Source organism: Lytechinus variegatus, chromosome 15, assembly GCF_018143015.1.
Source record: "Lytechinus variegatus isolate NC3 chromosome 15, Lvar_3.0, whole genome shotgun sequence".
In the NCBI taxonomy this organism is placed as follows: Eukaryota; Metazoa; Echinodermata; class Echinoidea; order Temnopleuroida; family Toxopneustidae; genus Lytechinus; species Lytechinus variegatus.
The window spans coordinates 19,534,610-19,555,198 of record NC_054754.1 but is presented as its reverse complement, the minus strand read 5'-3'; the positions used below and the strand labels follow the sequence as shown (position 1 = coordinate 19,555,198).

At 35.7% G+C, this 20,589-nt stretch overlaps 1 protein-coding gene across 1 annotated transcript in view; it reads left to right on the top strand.

Annotated features, from left to right (window-relative positions):
• The first annotated feature begins 1,449 nt into the window (after positions 1 to 1,449).
• The window catches only part of LOC121428507, a 56,158-nt gene continuing 37,018 nt past the window's right edge, over positions 1,450 to 20,589 (top strand). Inside the window, exons 1-16 of the mRNA XM_041625166.1 lie at positions 1,450 to 2,754; positions 3,218 to 3,371; positions 3,750 to 3,893; positions 5,138 to 5,207; positions 6,479 to 6,733; positions 8,197 to 8,374; positions 9,183 to 9,271; positions 10,149 to 10,403; positions 11,864 to 12,041; positions 12,850 to 12,938; positions 13,824 to 14,078; positions 15,539 to 15,716; positions 16,525 to 16,613; positions 17,490 to 17,744; positions 19,205 to 19,382; positions 20,191 to 20,279. Coding sequence (XP_041481100.1) covers positions 2,640 to 2,754; positions 3,218 to 3,371; positions 3,750 to 3,893; positions 5,138 to 5,207; positions 6,479 to 6,733; positions 8,197 to 8,374; positions 9,183 to 9,271; positions 10,149 to 10,403; positions 11,864 to 12,041; positions 12,850 to 12,938; positions 13,824 to 14,078; positions 15,539 to 15,716; positions 16,525 to 16,613; positions 17,490 to 17,744; positions 19,205 to 19,382; positions 20,191 to 20,279 — 2,571 coding nt within the window. The 5' untranslated portion in view covers positions 1,450 to 2,639. The remainder of the gene's footprint in view (positions 2,755 to 3,217; positions 3,372 to 3,749; positions 3,894 to 5,137; positions 5,208 to 6,478; positions 6,734 to 8,196; positions 8,375 to 9,182; positions 9,272 to 10,148; positions 10,404 to 11,863; positions 12,042 to 12,849; positions 12,939 to 13,823; positions 14,079 to 15,538; positions 15,717 to 16,524; positions 16,614 to 17,489; positions 17,745 to 19,204; positions 19,383 to 20,190; positions 20,280 to 20,589) is intronic.

The window sequence follows — 20,589 nt, the reverse complement described above, 5'->3', positions numbered from 1 at the left end:
GTAGGCTAGGCTGTTGGTGTTAGTACACGTTCATGCCTAGATCTAGGCCTAGAGGTCTAACCTTAGATCTATCAAGGTCTAGCCCTAGATCTAGATCTATTTAATTAGGCCTAGATTCTAGATCTAGAAGCTATAGATCTACTACTTTTACTAGGCCTAGATATAGAACTAGATCTCTAAAAAAGTTAACAGTTGAGTTATGCCCAACTTTATGCCTAAGCTAATGAACTTGGACCATGTTGGAGGAATCAACATCGAAATCTTAACCTGAGGTTAAGTTTTTGAAATGTCATCATAACTTAGAAAATATATGGACCTAGTTCATGAAACTTGGACATAAGGTTAATCAAGTATCACTGAACATCCTGCATGAGTTTCACGTCACATGACCAAGGTCAAAGGTCATTTAGGGTCAATGAACTTTGGCCGAATTGGGGATATCTGTTGAATTCCCATCATAACTTTGAAAGTTTATGGATCTGATTCATGAAACTTGGACATAATAGTAATCAAGCATCACTGAACATTTTATGCAAGTTTCAGGTCTCATGATTAAGGTCAAAGGTCATTTAGGGTCAATGAACTTTGGCCGAATCGGGTGTATCTGTTGAATTACCATCCTAACTTTGAAAGTTTATGGATCTGCTTCATGAAACTTGTACATAAGAGTAATCAAGTATCACTGAACATCCTGTTCGAGTTTCAGGTCACATGATCAAGGTCAAAGGTCACGTAAGGTCAATGAACTTTGGCCATGTTGGGGTTTTTTGTTGAATAACCATCATATCTCTGTAAGTTTATTGGTCTAGTTCATAAAAAGTGGACATTAGAGTAACCATGTATCACTGAACATCTTGTGCGAGTTAGAGTAGTATTCAAAGTCAGCACTGCTGCTATATTGAACCGCGTGATGCAGGTGAGACGGCCAGAGGCACCCGGGGGGGCCACTTCCATTCACGAGTGGATACCATGCGCGACCATGGGGTCTCGAAAAGCACCCTAAACACGTAATTTCCATATTCTGAAAATGCACCCCTTAACAAGTACTGGCGTGTGAAATCCTACCCTTAACAAGTATTGGAAACAAAACGATACTCTCGACAAATATTACCTGAAATGAACCCCTAAACAAGTACAGGAATGTTTTAGTGTTATGGGTCCTTCGGTCGTCGGCTTTACCTTATTTGGTTTACGACCCCACGTCCTACACCTCACGCAAATCGGACTCTAAACACGAAGTGTTGGGGCAAAAAGGACATCCTTTATAAAACATTTTAATTTTGTTTTATCATCCCCGCAAATTCGACCCTAAACACGTAATCTTCCTAGCGAAATAGATACCCTTTTTTCATCATTTTTGTGTTTTTGACACCCTTATCACGTTACGTACGTAACGTGCCCTATCGTGAAAAAGACATCCTTTTTACGTGTTTTTTTGGTCGTGCATGGTATCCACTCGTCAATGTAAGTGGCCCCCCCCGGGCAGAGGCATTCCACTTGTATCATTATATATTCTAAAGTGTTGAAATTTGATGTCCTAACAGCACAACATATTTTCAGATTTATTTCACTTTATAGTAGAAATGCACTAGAGGTCTATTCAGAAAATGGTTTAATGCAAGTAAAAGTGTCACCAAATTCATCAATAAGCAGTTTTTCCAAGGAGCATAAGTAGGCACATATTCTTGTTTTCCACCCTGTTTTGAGTAATGCGCATTATAAACCAAGTTTGGGGTTTGATTATTTTAGCCTAGATCATGTAAACTTTGATTTGAGGTAGGAAGACAAAGCTCTCCCATTTTGAAGTTCTAACTCTATGAAAAGTATGAATAATGAAAATTTAAGAGAAAAAAAAATCTCGATATAATCATTAATATGGAAGTGCTGTTGAGTGGTAAGAGCAGTTAAGCCCTAATTGGTGTCCACCAAAACTTGTGTTATACTTATGGCTCAGTTTTTCAAAAGCTTTGCATGCTGACATTTATTTCAGTGGACTCTATCTGCATTCTGATATTTTGGATCTATAATTACCTCCAGAATAGAGGTCTAACAAAAACACAGTCAGGAGTGGAAAATTGTAATTCAGTTCTTGCAGCAATTATTGGTTTGAAGTCCACCGTCAGTCCCCTGACCGAGTCTGTGAAACACGTGTTACACAAATTGTTTAAATTTCAGATATTTTGTTCCCTAAACTTTTGAAGGAAATACATACATTTGGAGGAAGACAGCATAAAGGTTATAAAAAAATGTTCTGTCAACAGTGAAAATTAAAATTTTTAAACCTCATGTAACATTTGTTATGTTGTTCACAAAGCTGGATTTACACTGGCATTGGAATGAAAATCCAAATTTGAAGTTGTTGGAGGAACGTTAAAACTTTATGAACTATCTCTTCCACTCCAGTCACATTGTTCACTTTTCACCACCCTGGCAGAACGGGAAATTGCCAAACCAATAATAATAATAATGATAATGTGATACTTAGTAATAATAATGATAAATCAAACAGTATTCGGGGGACTTATTTTCTTTAAGATAAAAAATTCAAATGAATATTAAATAAATTATGCACAGACATAATGGGAGCTATGCTCTAGCAGGAAATATTTCTACATGAAAATGAATTTCATTTTCTATAGATGAAAACGAGAAGCTGCTCAAGACAAGGTGATGCAGTAGAAATTGCCCAGAGGTTTATCAGGGATTGCCGAGATCCATCCTGGGTTGGCGAGAAATGGATCTCAGAGTTGAAAGGTACATCATTTTTTGAAAATATTTTCAAATATCTTTTTAATATGCAAAATAATGATGGCATATACAAAATCAAATTATTTGTGGGCCATTTTATTATAATCACATTGCCAGTATCACCAACACGATTGTATTTTAGGAAACAAAAATATGATGGATTACGAATAACAAAAGAAGCTTTCATTCTTAATAATGCTGTAGTCACTTAATTCTGTGAAGCGTTTAACTTTTGAAAGTGCAAAGAATACCTTTAAGGCTCTCTGATTTTGTACTTTAATCGTGCAATAATTATAATTAATGTGATTTTCTTATTTTTTTTTTCAATAAAGACAGATTTATAAAAAAGAGTAAGATGGGGTTCAGTTCAGAATCAAAGGCACTGATACCTCACCTTCTAATTTAGGAACAAAACATTCCTTTAATGCTCTAAATTAAAATTTCATTTTAAACTTCATTAAATGAATAGGGAGAGGTGTAATCACCACCAAAGATGTTCCCCCAGGAACCTTCGTGCTTCAGTATCCTGGAGAATTGGTTACAGCACGAGAAGGCGAGAAAAGGGAGAAGGAAATGGAAAGTGTCTTCCGATTCTTTTTTTCATGGAAAGGGAAAAGTTTGTGGTAAGTCCAACTCAGAGCGAAAAGGTCCACTAGGCCAGAAATGTGTGTACATATATATGTAAATAATGTAAACAATGTTAATGATATTAAAGAAGTACTACATGTAAATTATGCACAAAAATAATCTTTCCTGTACCCTGACCTCACGTGGCTCACACCAAATGCTTTTGAGTGTAGCAAATACATTTGTAATTCCTTTAATTTTTTGTTTGAACTTAAATATGATCTTTAAGGGTTATTAATGGAACCATAACCTAACATTTTCTCATCAAGATTTGCAAAATTGATGAAATTGATCATGTTATATTTTGCAGAACTGCTGGACTTGACAATCAAATTCCCAAATTAATAATCTTAACTTCATTGCTATCTGTTTAGTGTGGATGCTACCCTAGAGCCCCTTTCTGAATGTCCATTGAGGCTTGGACGCCTTGTGAACCATGCTAGTCAAAAGGAAATTAATTGCAAAGTGAAGATAGTTCCCTTCGAGGGACAACCTTATCTTTGCCTGTTCAGTACACGGTAAGTAGATGATTACTTTTATGCTCATTAATTAAAGTTATATTAAGTTATAAATTCATCCGTTATGCATTGACATTGAATTGAATATTCCTTAGAAGCGTATGAATCACAATGTGTCCCCTGTACAATGAAATGGTCCCTGATCCTATATTTTGTGCTCGTAAGTTTGCATGTACTTTGAAATTACATGTAGTCGAATTTTCCTAGAATCTTTGTGCAGACAATCTGATGCCAAAATGATTATTCAAATTGCCCTATCCGCTTACCATAACAATCGTGAAACCTGTAAAGGCAATATAAAGGCAATGCCTTTGAAGCCGGATTCGACTTTGGGAGGTAAAACTATGAAACCGTCAAACCGGTATGTTTTTGTTTTGATTAATAACATTTTTCTAAGATCTACATATCAGACATTTGACCTTTGACAAAAAATGAATAAATAAAGTTTTTGAACAAAAAATACATTATAAAACAAACTAAGAAGAAAAAAATGTGTTTTTCCAACACTGATGTGTGATGTCAGTATTCATTTAACTTTACCAATGGATCATGAGGAGGCTAAGGCAAGATTCAAGCAGCCACTAAACTTTTAAAGAATTACAGAATTACAGTATTCAATGTTAAAAGGTTTTATCAAGTAGTGTGTTTCATTATTAAGAAATTTAAATGACACCAAGATCATCAGTTAGGGTTGAGTAATTTTGCTTAGTTTACGAATTATAATGACCATTATTACCCCTATCGATACCTTAAGGAGACAATTGAAAGGATTCACAATTTAAAGGAGATATAATGACCATTATTACCCCTATCGATACCTTAAGGAGACAATTGAAAGGATTCACAATTTAAAGGAGACAATGTCTCCGTAATAACTTGTAGTTCTTCACATGTATACCTAGATGACACTCAAAGGATACAATACGGATTTAGAGTGACATAATATGAATCAGAGAACACTAGTTATGGATAAAATTTCGTATCATTTTAACTGCTTTTATGTTTTAGCCGATATATAGTTGAAACCTGATAGAAAGTTACTCAAAGGATTACAAAGCCCAGAAGCTTCACAGACTTTTTGCATGGAATAAACTTGTTAAATAAAAATCCTGCGTCATTCTAGAATGCGAGTTTGAATATGCAAATTATTGTGCAAGAAAGGTTTCATTTTCAGTGCAAGTAATGCATACTACACATCTGATTTATTCACTAGCTAGAGGGTGCTTTTAATATTTTCTCTTCAGGGAAATTCCATGTGGAACTGAGCTGCTTTTTGACTATGGCTTCAGAAGTGGGGAGGAACCATGGAATCAGGTAAGTCTGATAGGTGTAGAATCTTTATTAAGCTTATTACAGTACAACTTAGTTTGCATTCAGCCAAAATTATTTATAACTAAATTGAGTTGGAGCTTTTTTGAGCTGTACTGTATACCCCAACTGTATAATCCAAAGTCAAATGGACTATTGTTGTGAAGTATGGGGTCTACGATTTATTACCCAAACGAATCAAATAATAAAACTTCAGAAACATGCTGCTAGAATAGTACCAAGCTTACGTCCTTACCCCGTCTGAACAATTATTCAAAGATATAGAATGGTTCTCCTATCCTCAAAGAATAATGTATTTCAGATGTTTGTTTATATTTAAGAGTCTAAATGATTTATCTTCCTGATTTTTTTTAACGATAGCTTTAAATTCTATCCGAAAAACATAACGTAAATACAAGATCTGCCACCAACCTACAACTCGATGTCCCAAAATACAATACCGATTACTATAAATGCTAATTTATTATCACCTCAATATCAATTTTTTCCTTCCCCTTCATTTGAAACCCCTAACCACCCTCTCTAGTTTAAAAAAAGAACTCAAACCATATATTATTACCTACAAATGTTAGACTGTTAATGGTTCTTGTGTTTCAACTACTTTAATGATTCTGACATTGTGTGCCTTTTTGTATTCCAAATATTATAATGTATTTATTTTGTATATATTTTTATCATTTGTATATACTTGATTTGTTTTTATGCTTTTAGGGCCCCTTTTAATACTAGTTTTTGTTGAAAGGCCACATTATTAAAATATTGTTCAAATAAATAAATTTTAAAAAAAATATATATGAGTGTATACAGGAATTAGGAATCAGCAGTCAGCTATGTGTTCCATTGCAAATCTTGCATATTGAAATTCTTTATCATTTTTGAAATTTTGCACATGTAATGTGATTTTTACTTCAGGATTTGCCAAACCACGGCCAAAAGAAAGTTTGCAAATAACCTACTTGATAAAACATGCAGACCAAAGAATACAAACTACATGTACCTTGATGGAATTGCAGACTGTGCTATCAAAAGTACTAAGAACCAAGTTTACAAAAGGTCTACCCGTCAAAACCCATTTAATTTCTTTTTGAACGACTAACAGCTAGAGCAAGGAGACTGTGGATTAGAATATCAAGTATCACCACTAAACTAAAGCTGAACTTTGAGGTTTGATTTTGAGTTGCTTCTTCTTAATACAAAATGTTCAGAAGCAAGGCCTTTTATTAAATTGCATAAGTGTGCTTTATTTCAAATACCAGACAGAGTTGGATTACATTACATCTGAGCCGCATGAATCCCCACCTAGATTGAGACCACCTGTTGGTGCTCAAACAGCTAGTGCCAAGACTCCAAGCCCAAGTCCTGCCAAACAACCAAGCTCTGCTAAGCAACCAGCACAAGGTCCAGTTCCAACCAGTCTAGTCCCAAGTCCAGCAGCTGTGAAGAGGTCACTGTCCCCAGCTTTCAGACCTCAACCTCAGCCTGAGACGTCTGCGCCAAGCACTTCTTCAAAGGTTTGTAAAGAAATTTGGATACAAGTTTAAGACATGTTCATGGGGCTTAACCCTAATCCAGTGGGGGTCAATTTGACCTCCTTTTGACATTTTGGGTGATAATTCCAAAATGCATTAGATTTTTCTGCACCACTTTATGACTTTTCCCGCATATTTCTAGACCAAATTTGGGATGTTCGGGTGCATTGTTCCGAAGTTTCATAATGTTTGTACATGCATGTCAGCCATGTAATGGCTAATTTTTTTTTTTCTTGTGTTCAAATCCCAAACAAATTTTGGTGAAAAAACAATGGGAAACAACAGGTCAGAAAAACAATAGAATATATTTTATAAGAAATTAATAAAACAATGAAATTTAAATCTATGAAGATTTCAGATATTTCTTCATTCATTTTCATGATTGCATTAATCAAAAAATGAAAACCTTTATCTAAAATTTAACCATATAATCATACAGTTTAGACCTGGCTCTATGTTTAAGCAAAAATGTGCAGTAATCGAGAGATCATTTGCCAAGATCTGCAGGGGGGTCAGATTGACCCCCCCCCCCACAAAGAAACATGGTATCAAATAGCCCAGTTGAATTAGGGTTAAAGGGGAAATTCAGTAGTGGGTGAGAGGGCACTTCAGAAAGAAAATTACTTTAGCAGTTGGCATGGAAACCACCATGAATATTGATGCATAATGATAACTTACAAATAAAATTGATCTTTGTTTGAGGAAAATCCATTCAGAAATGGCTGAAATATCAATAATAATAAAAATCGAGTAAAAGACGCGGCCGTCATTTTCTTACTTGAATTTGAAAGAACCGTTGTAAAGAAAATCTGCACTATTTACGCATATTTCGTTATTCTTGATTGATTTTAATACTACTTTTGCGTCAATATACATGTTATCAATCATGCCATTCAACAGCAGATATTATTTTTATTCTTTGAAAAAGATGGTTATTGAATTGATCATACATAATCGATTGCAAAAATATTTATTCATTTTTTGGCCCATACATCGCTTAGAAGGAAAAATTAAGTTACCAGATAGTTTCAAATGTCGTTTATAAGCAGTTTATCACTAAAATCTACTGCTAAAATGAGGTTTGGAGAAAATTTTGATCTCGGATCCACTACTGAACTATCCCTTTAAAGTGATCATTAACTTTATATATTTTTCAGAAGGAATAGTTAAGACTTAACACACATATAATATGAATTTCATTGTAAGATACTTGAGAATGATATATGAGATTTTCATGCAAAGAGACTACCAAGAATTTTAGCTCACCAAATAGCCCAGGTAAATTAGGGTTAACCCTGAAACCAGTGATTACTCAATTGAAGTGCTAGAAGCTAAACTCGCAGCACTTCTAGACGTTGAAATTTCTGCCAATTTACTTGCGGAAGATTGCAATTAGCAACATCAAATAAACTCTCATTTGTTCATCATTGCTACCTTAAAACCAGGGACAGAATCTATTTAGACTACCAGATTTGTCTGACATATCTGTGCTGGGGCATAATGACCCAGATGTCTCAAGTGAAGTAGAATCAGCCTTTCTAGATGAAGAGGATGATGAAATTTCTGCCAAGATGCACAGGGAGAAATGTGCAGCTACAGTCCCGGTGAAATACATAATAACAGGTTGGTGTACATAGATACTCAATGTTTAGTTTTAGCTTTGAAAGGAATTCATCTGCTGAAAATGTGAAATGATCTTATAAATGATCTTATAAGTCATGGAACTCTAAGTTAATAGAATTTATCCGTATTTAGTCTATAAATTTTTTATTAGTGGTTAGTGAAAATATAAGAAAGTGTATATTAAATGAGAAATAAACTGCTGGTCATGAATATTGATGATTAGCAGTTGCACTACTGTTCAGTGATTATGCAATTTTCTATTTTCCCTCACCACTTTTTGTTTATATGAGAAAATGTTAATGCTCTACAAAGCTCTTATTGGAGTTTTAACCAGTGTTATGCATACCACTCATGTTATAGCATATGATATACTGAAAATTGCATTTGAATGCTCATAACTTTATGCACCTGTAAATAAGATGCATATCCCCATGTAATATGTCCTGGGAAGCCAATTGAGTCCTGTTTTGGGGTCATGGGAACAAAGGTCTAGGGTCATAATATGCAAAATGACCTTGGTATTGGCTCATGACATTATACAAATGTATAACTGTGTGACATGTCATGATCTGGTTGACAGATTACCATAGGTATTTGCAGCTATCGAAACAATTAAGGACCTGTAAATTTAATGCAAATGGGCTAGATATAAAATCGTGCCATGATGGAAAATTTGTTAATTTTTTTATTTAAGGCAGTTGAAGTCTTGAAGATCCATCTAGTTTATATAGATATTATCAACAATTTATATTCTTTCTTGGATGAATTAAAAATAACCCTTTTCTTTATTCCATATTTTTTTGTCCAGCTGATCCTTTCAAGACCATTGAGACTATGGCAGCCGAGTCCAGTGATGAGGATGAGGATGATGGTGATGATGATGGTGATGCACTACTAGTAAGTGAAAGATGTACACCATGAGAGAATAGGTTTTGTGCTGTTTTCCAAATTTCTAATAATTTCTAAATGGGGGGGGGGGGGGAACTTGGGATGGATCATCCTTACAGAGTCGGACCCAATGTTGTTCATATGGGTTATGTGGCCCCGGGGGTCCCAGGGGAGCTAGGCCCCAAAAGGAGATAAAGGGCAAACTTTAAAAAGGACAGACCCAAAAGCAGTAGAGGCAAGATATATTGTTTCTAGACATGCACCTTCATATATGAAAAATATTATGTTTGATAATGAAAAATTAGGATGGCCCCACAGGGCCCTTAGAGGGGCCCCAAGTGGGGAAAAAACACATTTTCATCTTCTTCAGAACCATTGGCTGGATCTTGGTTGAACTTGGTAGGGATCAGCCTGTAGGGGTAAAGACCCAAATTAAATCATTTGGGGCATGTGACCTATGGGGGGGGGTAAGAGGGGGGCAAGGAGAGAATTGCATCAAATGTGTATTGATTGGGAGGCTGAGGTGTGCAACTAGCCACCTAGGGCTCTTGTTAATTCAGGCTTGGCTGAGCCACAACTAAGAAAAAGCCTGTGTACAGCATTGAAGCATGCAAACCCAAAAAATATGGCAACCTTGATTGGATTGCAAACTGCAAGTAAAGCACTAGCCTACCAGGAATCAAGATTTCACACATACAGTCTACCCTTCAAAACCAATTTTTTTTGTAATGCCTAGCAAAGCAAGTAGATTTTGCATTAGAGTATAAATCTTCACCACCAATCTAAAAATAAATCCTGATGTGTTTTTGATCAGCTCTCAGTAAAATAAGATGTTAAATTACAAGTTATTTTAATTCATACAAGTGTGCTTTATTTCAAATACCAGGCAGAGTTGGATGACATTACATCTGAGCCACATGAATCCCCACCTAGATTGAGACCACCTGTTGGTGCTCAAACAGCTAGTGCCAAGACTCCAAGCCCAAGCCCTGCCAAACAACCAAGCTCTGCTCAACAACCAGCACAAGGTCCAGTTCCAACCAGTCTAGTCCCAAGTCCAGCAGCTGTGAAGAGGTCACTGTCCCCAGCTTTCAGACCTCAACCTCAGCCCGAGACGTCTGCGCCAAGCACTTCTTCAAAGGTTTGTAAAGAAATTTGGATACAAGTTTAAGACATGTTCATGGGGCTTAACCCTAATCCAGTGGGGGTCAATTTGACCTCCTTTTGACATTTTGGGTGATAATTCCAAAATGCATTAGATTTTTCTGCACCACTTTATGACTTTTCCCGCATATTTCTAGACCAAATTTGCGATGTTCGGGTACATTGTTCCGAAGTTTCATAATGTTTGTACATGCATGTCAGCCATGTAATGGCTAATTTTTTTTTTTCTTGTGTTCAAATCCCAAACAAATTTTGGTGAAAAAACAATGGGAAACAACAGGTCAGAAAAACAATAGAATATATTTTATAAGAAATTAATAAAACAATGAAATTTAAATCTATGAAGATTTCAGATATTTCTTCATTCATTTTCATGATTGCATTAATCAAAAAATGAAAACCTTTATCTAAAATTTAACCATATAATCATACAGTTTAGACCTGGCTCTATGTTTAAGCAAAAATGTGCAGTAATCGAGAGATCATTTGCCAAGATCTGCAGGGGGGTCAGATTGACCCCCCCCACAAAGAAACATGGTATCAAATAGCCCAGTTGAATTAGGGTTAAAGGGGAAATTCAGTAGTGGGTGAGAGGGCACTTCAGAAAGAAAATTACTTTAGCAGTTGGCATGGAAACCACCATGAATATTGATGCATAATGATAACTTACAAATAAAATTGATCTTTGTTTGAGGAAAATCCATTCAGAAATGGCTGAAATATCAATAATAATAAAAATCGAGTAAAAGACGCGGCCGTCATTTTCTTACTTGAATTTGAAAGAACCGTTGTAAAGAAAATCTGCACTATTTACGCATATTTCGTTATTCTTGATTGATTTTAATACTACTTTTGCGTCAATATACATGTTATCAATCATACCTTTCAACAGCAGATATTATTTTTATTCTTTGAAAAAGATGGTTATTGAATTGATCATACATAATCGATTGCAAAAATATTTATTCATTTTTTGGCCCATACATCGCTTAGAAGGAAAAATTAAGTTACCAGATAGTTTCAAATGTCGTTTATAAGCAGTTTATCACTAAAATTTACTGTTAAAATGAGGTTTGGAGAAAATTTTGATCTCGGATCCACTACTGAACTATCCCTTTAAAGTGATCATTAACTTTATATATTTTTCAGAAGGAATAGTTAAGACTTAACACACATATAATATGAATTTCATTGTAAGATACTTGAGAATGATATATGAGATTTTCATGCAAAGAGACTACCAAGAATTTTAGCTCACCAAATAGCCCAGGTAAATTAGGGTTAACCCTGAAACCAGTGATTACTCAATTGAAGTGCTAGAAGCTAAACTCGCAGCACTTCTAGACGTTGAAATTTCTGCCAATTTACTTGCGGAAGATTGCAATTAGCAACATCAAATAAACTCTCATTTGTTCATCATTGCTACCTTAAAACCAGGGACAGAATCTATTTAGACTACCAGATTTGTCTGACATATCTGTGCTGGGGCATAATGACCCAGATGTCTCAAGTGAAGTAGAATCAGCCTTTCTAGATGAAGAGGATGATGAAATTTCTGCCAAGATGCACAGGGAGAAATGTGCAGCTACAGTCCCGGTGAAATACATAATAACAGGTTGGTGTACATAGATACTCAATGTTTAGTTTTAGCTTTGAAAGGAATTCATCTGCTGAAAATGTGAAATGATCTTATAAATGATCTTATAAGTCATGGAACTCTAAGTTAATAGAATTTATCCGTATTTAGTCTATAAATTTTTTATTAGTGGTTAGTGAAAATATAAGAAAGTGTATATTAAATGAGAAATAAACTGCTGGTCATGAATATTGATGATTAGCAGTTGCACTACTGTTCAGTGATTATGCAATTTTCTATTTTCCCTCACCACTTTTTGTTTATATGAGAAAATGTTAATGCTCTACAAAGCTCTTATTGGAGTTTTAACCAGTGTTATGCATACCACTCATGTTATAGCATATGATATACTGAAAATTGCATTTGAATGCTCATAACTTTATGCACCTGTAAATAAGATGCATATCCCCATGTAATATGTCCTGGGAAGCCAATTGAGTCCTGTTTTGGGGTCATGGGAACAAAGGTCTAGGGTCATAATATGCAAAATGACCTTGGTATTGGCTCATGACATTATACAAATGTATAACTGTGTGATATGTCATGATCTGGTTGACAGATTACCATAGGTATTTGCAGCTATCGAAACAATTAAGGACCTGTAAATTTAATGCAAATGGGCTAGATATAAAATCGTGCCATGATGGAAAATTTGTTAATTTTTTTATTTAAGGCAGTTGAAGTCTTGAAGATCCATCTAGTTTATATAGATATCATCAACAATTTATATTCTTTCTTGGATGAATTAAAAATAACCCTTTTCTTTATTCCATATTTTTTTGTCCAGCTGATCCTTTCAAGACCATTGAGACTATGGCAGCCGAGTCCAGTGATGAGGATGAGGATGATGGTGATGATGATGGTGATGCACTACTAGTAAGTGAAAGATGTACACCATGAGAGAATAGGTTTTGTGCTGTTTTCCAAATTTCTAATAATTTCTAAATGGGGGGGGGGGGGGAGGGGGGAACTTGGGATGGATCATCCTTACAGAGTCGGACCCAATGTTGTTCATATGGGTTATGTGGCCCCGGGGGTCCCAGGGGAGCTAGGCCCCAAAAGGAGATAAAGGGCAAACTTTAAAAAGGACAGACCCAAAAGCAGTAGAGGCAAGATATATTGTTTCTAGACATGCACCTTCATATGAAAAATATTATGTTTGATAATGAAAAATTAGAATGGCCCCACAGGGCCCTTAGAGGGGCCCCAAGTGGGGAAAAAACACATTTTCATCTTCTTCAGAACCATTGGCTGGATCTTGGTTGAACTTGGTAGGGATCAGCCTGTAGGGGTAAAGACCCAAATTAAATCATTTGGGGCATGTGACCTATGGGGGGGGGGGGTAAGAGGGGGGCAAGGAGAGAATTGCATCAAATGTGTATTGATTGGGAGGCTGAGGTGTGCAACTAGCCACCTAGGGCTCTTGTTAATTCAGGCTTGGCTGAGCCACAACTAAGAAAAAGCCTGTGTACAGCATTGAAGCATGCAAACCCAAAAAATATGGCAACCTTGATTGGATTGCAAACTGCAAGTAAAGCACTAGCCTACCAGGAATCAAGATTTCACACATACAGTCTACCCTTCAAAACCAATTTTTTTTGTAATGCCTAGCAAAGCAAGTAGATTTTGCATTAGAGTATAAATCTTCACCACCAATCTAAAAATAAATCCTGATGTGTTTTTGATCAGCTCTCAGTAAAATAAGATGTTAAATTACAAGTTATTTTAATTCATACAAGTGTGCTTTATTTCAAATACCAGGCAGAGTTGGATGACATTACATCTGAGCCACATGAATCCCCACCTAGATTGAGACCACCTGTTGGTGCTCAAACAGCTAGTGCCAAGACTCCAAGCCCAAGCCCTGCCAAACAACCAAGCTCTGCTCAACAACCAGCACAAGGTCCAGTTCCAACCAGTCTAGTCCCAAGTCCAGCAGCTGTGAAGAGGTCACTGTCCCCAGCTTTCAGACCTCAACCTCAGCCCGAGACGTCTGCGCCAAGCACTTCTTCAAAGGTTTGTAAAGAAATTTGGATACAAGTTTAAGACATGTTCATGGGGCTTAACCCTAATCCAGTGGGGGTCAATTTGACCTCCTTTTGACATTTTGGGTGATAATTCCAAAATGCATTAGATTTTTCTGCACCACTTTATGACTTTTCCCGCATATTTCTAGACCAAATTTGCGATGTTCGGGTACATTGTTCCGAAGTTTCATAATGTTTGTACATGCATGTCAGCCATGTAATGGCTAATTTTTTTTTTTCTTGTGTTCAAATCCCAAACAAATTTTGGTGAAAAAACAATGGGAAACAACAGGTCAGAAAAACAATAGAATATATTTTATAAGAAATTAATAAAACAATGAAATTTAAATCTATGAAGATTTCAGATATTTCTTCATTCATTTTCATGATTGCATTAATCAAAAAATGAAAACCTTTATCTAAAATTTAACCATATAATCATACAGTTTAGACCTGGCTCTATGTTTAAGCAAAAATGTGCAGTAATCGAGAGATCATTTGCCAAGATCTGCAGGGGGGTCAGATTGACCCCCCCCACAAAGAAACATGGTATCAAATAGCCCAGTTGAATTAGGGTTAAAGGGGAAATTCAGTAGTGGGTGAGAGGGCACTTCAGAAAGAAAATTACTTTAGCAGTTGGCATGGAAACCACCATGAATATTGATGCATAATGATAACTTACAAATAAAATTGATCTTTGTTTGAGGAAAATCCATTCAGAAATGGCTGAAATATCAATAATAATAAAAATCGAGTAAAAGACGCGGCCGTCATTTTCTTACTTGAATTTGAAAGAACCGTTGTAAAGAAAATCTGCACTATTTACGCATATTTCGTTATTCTTGATTGATTTTAATACTACTTTTGCGTCAATATACATGTTATCAATCATACCTTTCAACAGCAGATATTATTTTTATTCTTTGAAAAAGATGGTTATTGAATTGATCATACATAATCGATTGCAAAAATATTTATTCATTTTTTGGCCCATACATCGCTTAGAAGGAAAAATTAAGTTACCAGATAGTTTCAAATGTCGTTTATAAGCAGTTTATCACTAAAATTTACTGTTAAAATGAGGTTTGGAGAAAATTTTGATCTCGGATCCACTACTGAACTATCCCTTTAAAGTGATCATTAACTTTATATATTTTTCAGAAGGAATAGTTAAGACTTAACACACATATAATATGAATTTCATTGTAAGATACTTGAGAATGATATATGAGATTTTCATGCAAAGAGACTACCAAGAATTTTAGCTCACCAAATAGCCCAGGTAAATTAGGGTTAACCCTGAAACCAGTGATTACTCAATTGAAGTGCTAGAAGCTAAACTCGCAGCACTTCTAGACGTTGAAATTTCTGCCAATTTACTTGCGGAAGATTGCAATTAGCAACATCAAATAAACTCTCATTTGTTCATCATTGCTACCTTAAAACCAGGGACAGAATCTATTTAGACTACCAGATTTGTCTGACATATCTGTGCTGGGGCATAATGACCCAGATGTCTCAAGTGAAGTAGAATCAGCCTTTCTAGATGAAGAGGATGATGAAATTTCTGCCAAGATGCACAGGGAGAAATGTGCAGCTACAGTCCCGGTGAAATACATAATAACAGGTTGGTGTACATAGATACTCAATGTTTAGTTTTAGCTTTGAAAGGAATTCATCTGCTGAAAATGTGAAATGATCTTATAAATGATCTTATAAGTCATGGAACTCTAAGTTAATAGAATTTATCCGTATTTAGTCTATAAATTTTTTATTAGTGGTTAGTGAAAATATAAGAAAGTGTATATTAAATGAGAAATAAACTGCTGGTCATGAATATTGATGATTAGCAGTTGCACTACTGTTCAGTGATTATGCAATTTTCTATTTTCCCTCACCACTTTTTGTTTATATGAGAAAATGTTAATGCTCTACAAAGCTCTTATTGGAGTTTTAACCAGTGTTATGCATACCACTGATGTTATAGCATATGATATACTGAAAATTGCATTTGAATGCTCATAACTTTATGCACCTGTAAATAAGATGCATATCCCCATGTAATATGTCCTGGGAAGCCAATTGAGTCCTGTTTTGGGGTCATGGGAACAAAGGTCTAGGGTCATAATATGCAAAATGACCTTGGTATTGGCTCATGACATTATACAAATGTATAACTGTGTGATATGTCATGATCTGGTTGACAGATTACCATAGGTATTTGCAGCTATCGAAACAATTAAGGACCTGTAAATTTAATGCAAATGGGCTAGATATAAAACCGTGCCATGATGGAAAATTTGTTAATTTTTTTATTTAAGGCAGTTGAAGTCTTGAAGATCCATCTAGTTTATATAGATATTATCAACAATTTATATTCTTTCTTGGATGAATTAAAAATAACCCTTTTCTTTATTCCATATTTTTTTGTCCAGCTGATCCTTTCAAGACCATTGAGACTATGGCAGCCGAGTCCAGTGATGAGGATGAGGATGATGGTGATGATGATGGTGATGCACTACTAGTAAGTGAAAGATGTACACCATGAGAGAATAGGTTTTGTGCTGTTTTCCAAATTTCTAATAATTTCTAAATGGGGGGGGGGGGGAACTTGGGATGGATCATCCTTACAGAGTCGGACCCAATGTTGTTCATATGGGTTATGTGGCCCCGGGGGTCCCAGGGGAGCTAGGCCCCAAAAGGAGATAAAGGGCAAACTTTAAAAAGGACAGACCCAAAAGCAGTAGAGGCAAGATATATTGTTTCTAGACATGCACCTTCATATATGAAAAATATTATGTTTGATAATGAAAAATTAGGATGGCCCCACAGGGCCCTTAGAGGGGCCCCAAGTGGGGAAAAAACACATTTTCATCTTCTTCAGAACCATTGGCTGGATCTTGGTTGAACTTGGTAGGGATCAGCCTGTAGGGGTAAAGACCCAAATTAAATCATTTGGGGCATGTGACCTATGGGGGGGGGTAAGAGGGGGGCAAGGAGAGAATTGCATCAAATGTGTATTGATTGGGAGGCTGAGGTGTGCAACTAGCCGCCTAGGGCTCTTGTTAATTCAGGCTTGGCTGAGCCACAACTAAGAAAAAGCCTGTGTACAGCATTGAAGCATGCAAACCCAAAAAATATGGCAACATTGATTGGATTGCAAACTGCAAGTAAAGCACTAGCCTACCAGGAATCAAGATTTCACACATACAGTCTACCCTTCAAAACCAATTTTTTTTGTAATGCCTAGCAAAGCAAGTAGATTTTGCATTAGAGTATAAATCTTCACCACCAATCTAAAAATAAATCCTGATGTGTTTTTGATCAGCTCTCAGTAAAATAAGATGTTAAATTACAAGTTATTTTAATTCATACAAGTGTGCTTTATTTCAAATACCAGGCAGAGTTGGATGACATTACATCTGAGCCACATGAATCCCCACCTAGATTGAGACCACCTGTTGGTGCTCAAACAGCTAGTGCCAAGACTCCAAGCCCAAGCCCTGCCAAACAACCAAGCTCTGCTCAACAACCAGCACAAGGTCCAGTTCCAACCAGTCTAGTCCCAAGTCCAGCAGCTGTGAAGAGGTCACTGTCCCCAGCTTTCAGACCTCAACCTCAGCCCGAGACGTCTGCGCCAAGCACTTCTTCAAAGGTTTGTAAAGAAATTTGGATACAAGTTTAAGACATGTTCATGGGGCTTAACCCTAATCCAGTGGGGGTCAATTTGACCTCCTTTTGACATTTTGGGTGATAATTCCAAAATGCATTAGATTTTTCTGCACCACTTTATGACTTTTCCCGCATATTTCTAGACCAAATTTGGGATGTTCGGGTACATTGTTCCGAAGTTTCATAATGTTTGTACATGCATGTCAGCCATGTAATGGCTAATTTTTTTTTTTCTTGTGTTCAAATCCCAAACAAATTTTGGTGAAAAAACAATGGGAAACAACAGGTCAGAAAAACAATAGAATATATTTTATAAGAAATTAATAAAACAATGAAATTTAAATCTATGAAGATTTCAGATATTTCTTCATTCATTTTCATGATTGCATTAATCAAAAAATGAAAACCTTTATCTAAAATTTAACCATATAATCATACAGTTTAGACCTGGCTCTATGTTTAAGCAAAAATGTGCAGTAATCGAGAGATCATTTGCCAAGATCTGCAGGGGGGTCAGATTGACCCCCCCCACAAAGAAACATGGTATCAAATAGCCCAGTTGAATTAGGGTTAAAGGGGAAATTCAGTAGTGGGTGAGAGGGCACTTCAGAAAGAAAATTACTTTAGCAGTTGGCATGGAAACCACCATGAATATTGATGCATAATGATAACTTACAAATAAAATTGATCTTTGTTTGAGGAAAATCCATTCAGAAATGGCTGAAATATCAATAATAATAAAAATCGAGTAAAAGACGCGGCCGTCATTTTCTTACTTGAATTTGAAAGAACCGTTGTAAAGAAAATCTGCACTATTTACGCATATTTCGTTATTCTTGATTGATTTTAATACTACTTTTGCGTCAATATACATGTTATCAATCATACCTTTCAACAGCAGATATTATTTTTATTCTTTGAAAAAGATGGTTATTGAATTGATCATACATAATCGATTGCAAAAATATTTATTCATTTTTTGGCCCATACATCGCTTAGAAGGAAAAATTAAGTTACCAGATAGTTTCAAATGTCGTTTATAAGCAGTTTATCACTAAAATTTACTGTTAAAATGAGGTTTGGAGAAAATTTTGATCTCGGATCCACTACTGAACTATCCCTTTAAAGTGATCATTAACTTTATATATTTTTCAGAAGGAATAGTTAAGACTTAACACACATATAATATGAATTTCATTGTAAGATACTTGAGAATGATATATGAGATTTTCATGCAAAGAGACTACCAAGAATTTTAGCTCACCAAATAGCCCAGGTAAATTAGGGTTAACCCTGAAACCAGTGATTACTCAATTGAAGTGCTAGAAGCTAAACTCGCAGCACTTCTAGACGTTGAAATTTCTGCCAATTTACTTGCGGAAGATTGCAATTAGCAACATCAAATAAACTCTCATTTGTTCATCATTGCTACCTTAAAACCAGGGACAGAATCTATTTAGACTACCAGATTTGTCTGACATATCTGTGCTGGGGCATAATGACCCAGATGTCTCAAGTGAAGTAGAATCAGCCTTTCTAGATGAAGAGGATGATGAAATTTCTGCCAAGATGCACAGGGAGAAATGTGCAGCTACAGTCCCGGTGAAATACATAATAACAGGTTGGTGTACATAGATACTCAATGTTTAGTTTTAGCTTTGAAAGGAATTCATCTGCTGAAAATGTGAAATGATCTTATAAATGATCTTATAAGTCATGGAACTCTAAGTTAATAGAATTTATCCGTATTTAGTCTATAAATTTTTTATTAGTGGTTAGTGAAAATATAAGAAAGTGTATATTAAATGAGAAATAAACTGCTGGTCATGAATATTGATGATTAGCAGTTGCACTACTGTTCAGTGATTATGCAATTTTCTATTTTCCCTCACCACTTTTTGTTTATATGAGAAAATGTTAATGCTCTACAAAGCTCTTATTGGAGTTTTAACCAGTGTTATGCATACCACTCATGTTATAGCATATGATATACTGAAAATTGCATTTGAATGCTCATAACTTTATGCACCTGTAAATAAGATGCATATCCCCATGTAATATGTCCTGGGAAGCCAATTGAGTCCTGTTTTGGGGTCATGGGAACAAAGGTCTAGGGTCATAATATGCAAAATGACCTTGGTATTGGCTCATGACATTATACAAATGTATAACTGTGTGATATGTCATGATCTGGTTGACAGATTACCATAGGTATTTGCAGCTATCGAAACAATTAAGGACCTGTAAATTTAATGCAAATGGGCTAGATATAAAATCGTGCCATGATGGAAAATTTGTTAATTTTTTTATTTAAGGCAGTTGAAGTCTTGAAGATCCATCTAGTTTATATAGATATTATCAACAATTTATATTCTTTCTTGGATGAATTAAAAATAACCCTTTTCTTTATTCCATATTTTTTTGTCCAGCTGATCCTTTCAAGACCATTGAGACTATGGCAGCCGAGTCCAGTGATGAGGATGAGGATGATGGTGATGATGATGGTGATGCACTACTAGTAAGTGAAAGATGTACACCATGAGAGAATAGGTTTTGTGCTGTTTTCCAAATTTCTAATAATTTCTAAATCACAGAGGTGGGGGGGGGGAGGGGGGAACTTGGGATGGATCATCCTTACAGAGTCGGACCCAATGTTGTTCATATGGGTTATGTGGCCCCGGGGGTCCCAGGGGAGCTAGGCCCCAAAAGGAGATAAAGGGCAAACTTTAAAAAGGACAGACCCAAAAGCAGTAGAGGCAAGATATATTGTTTCTAGACATGCACCTTCATATGAAAAATATTATGTTTGATAATGAAAAATTAGGATG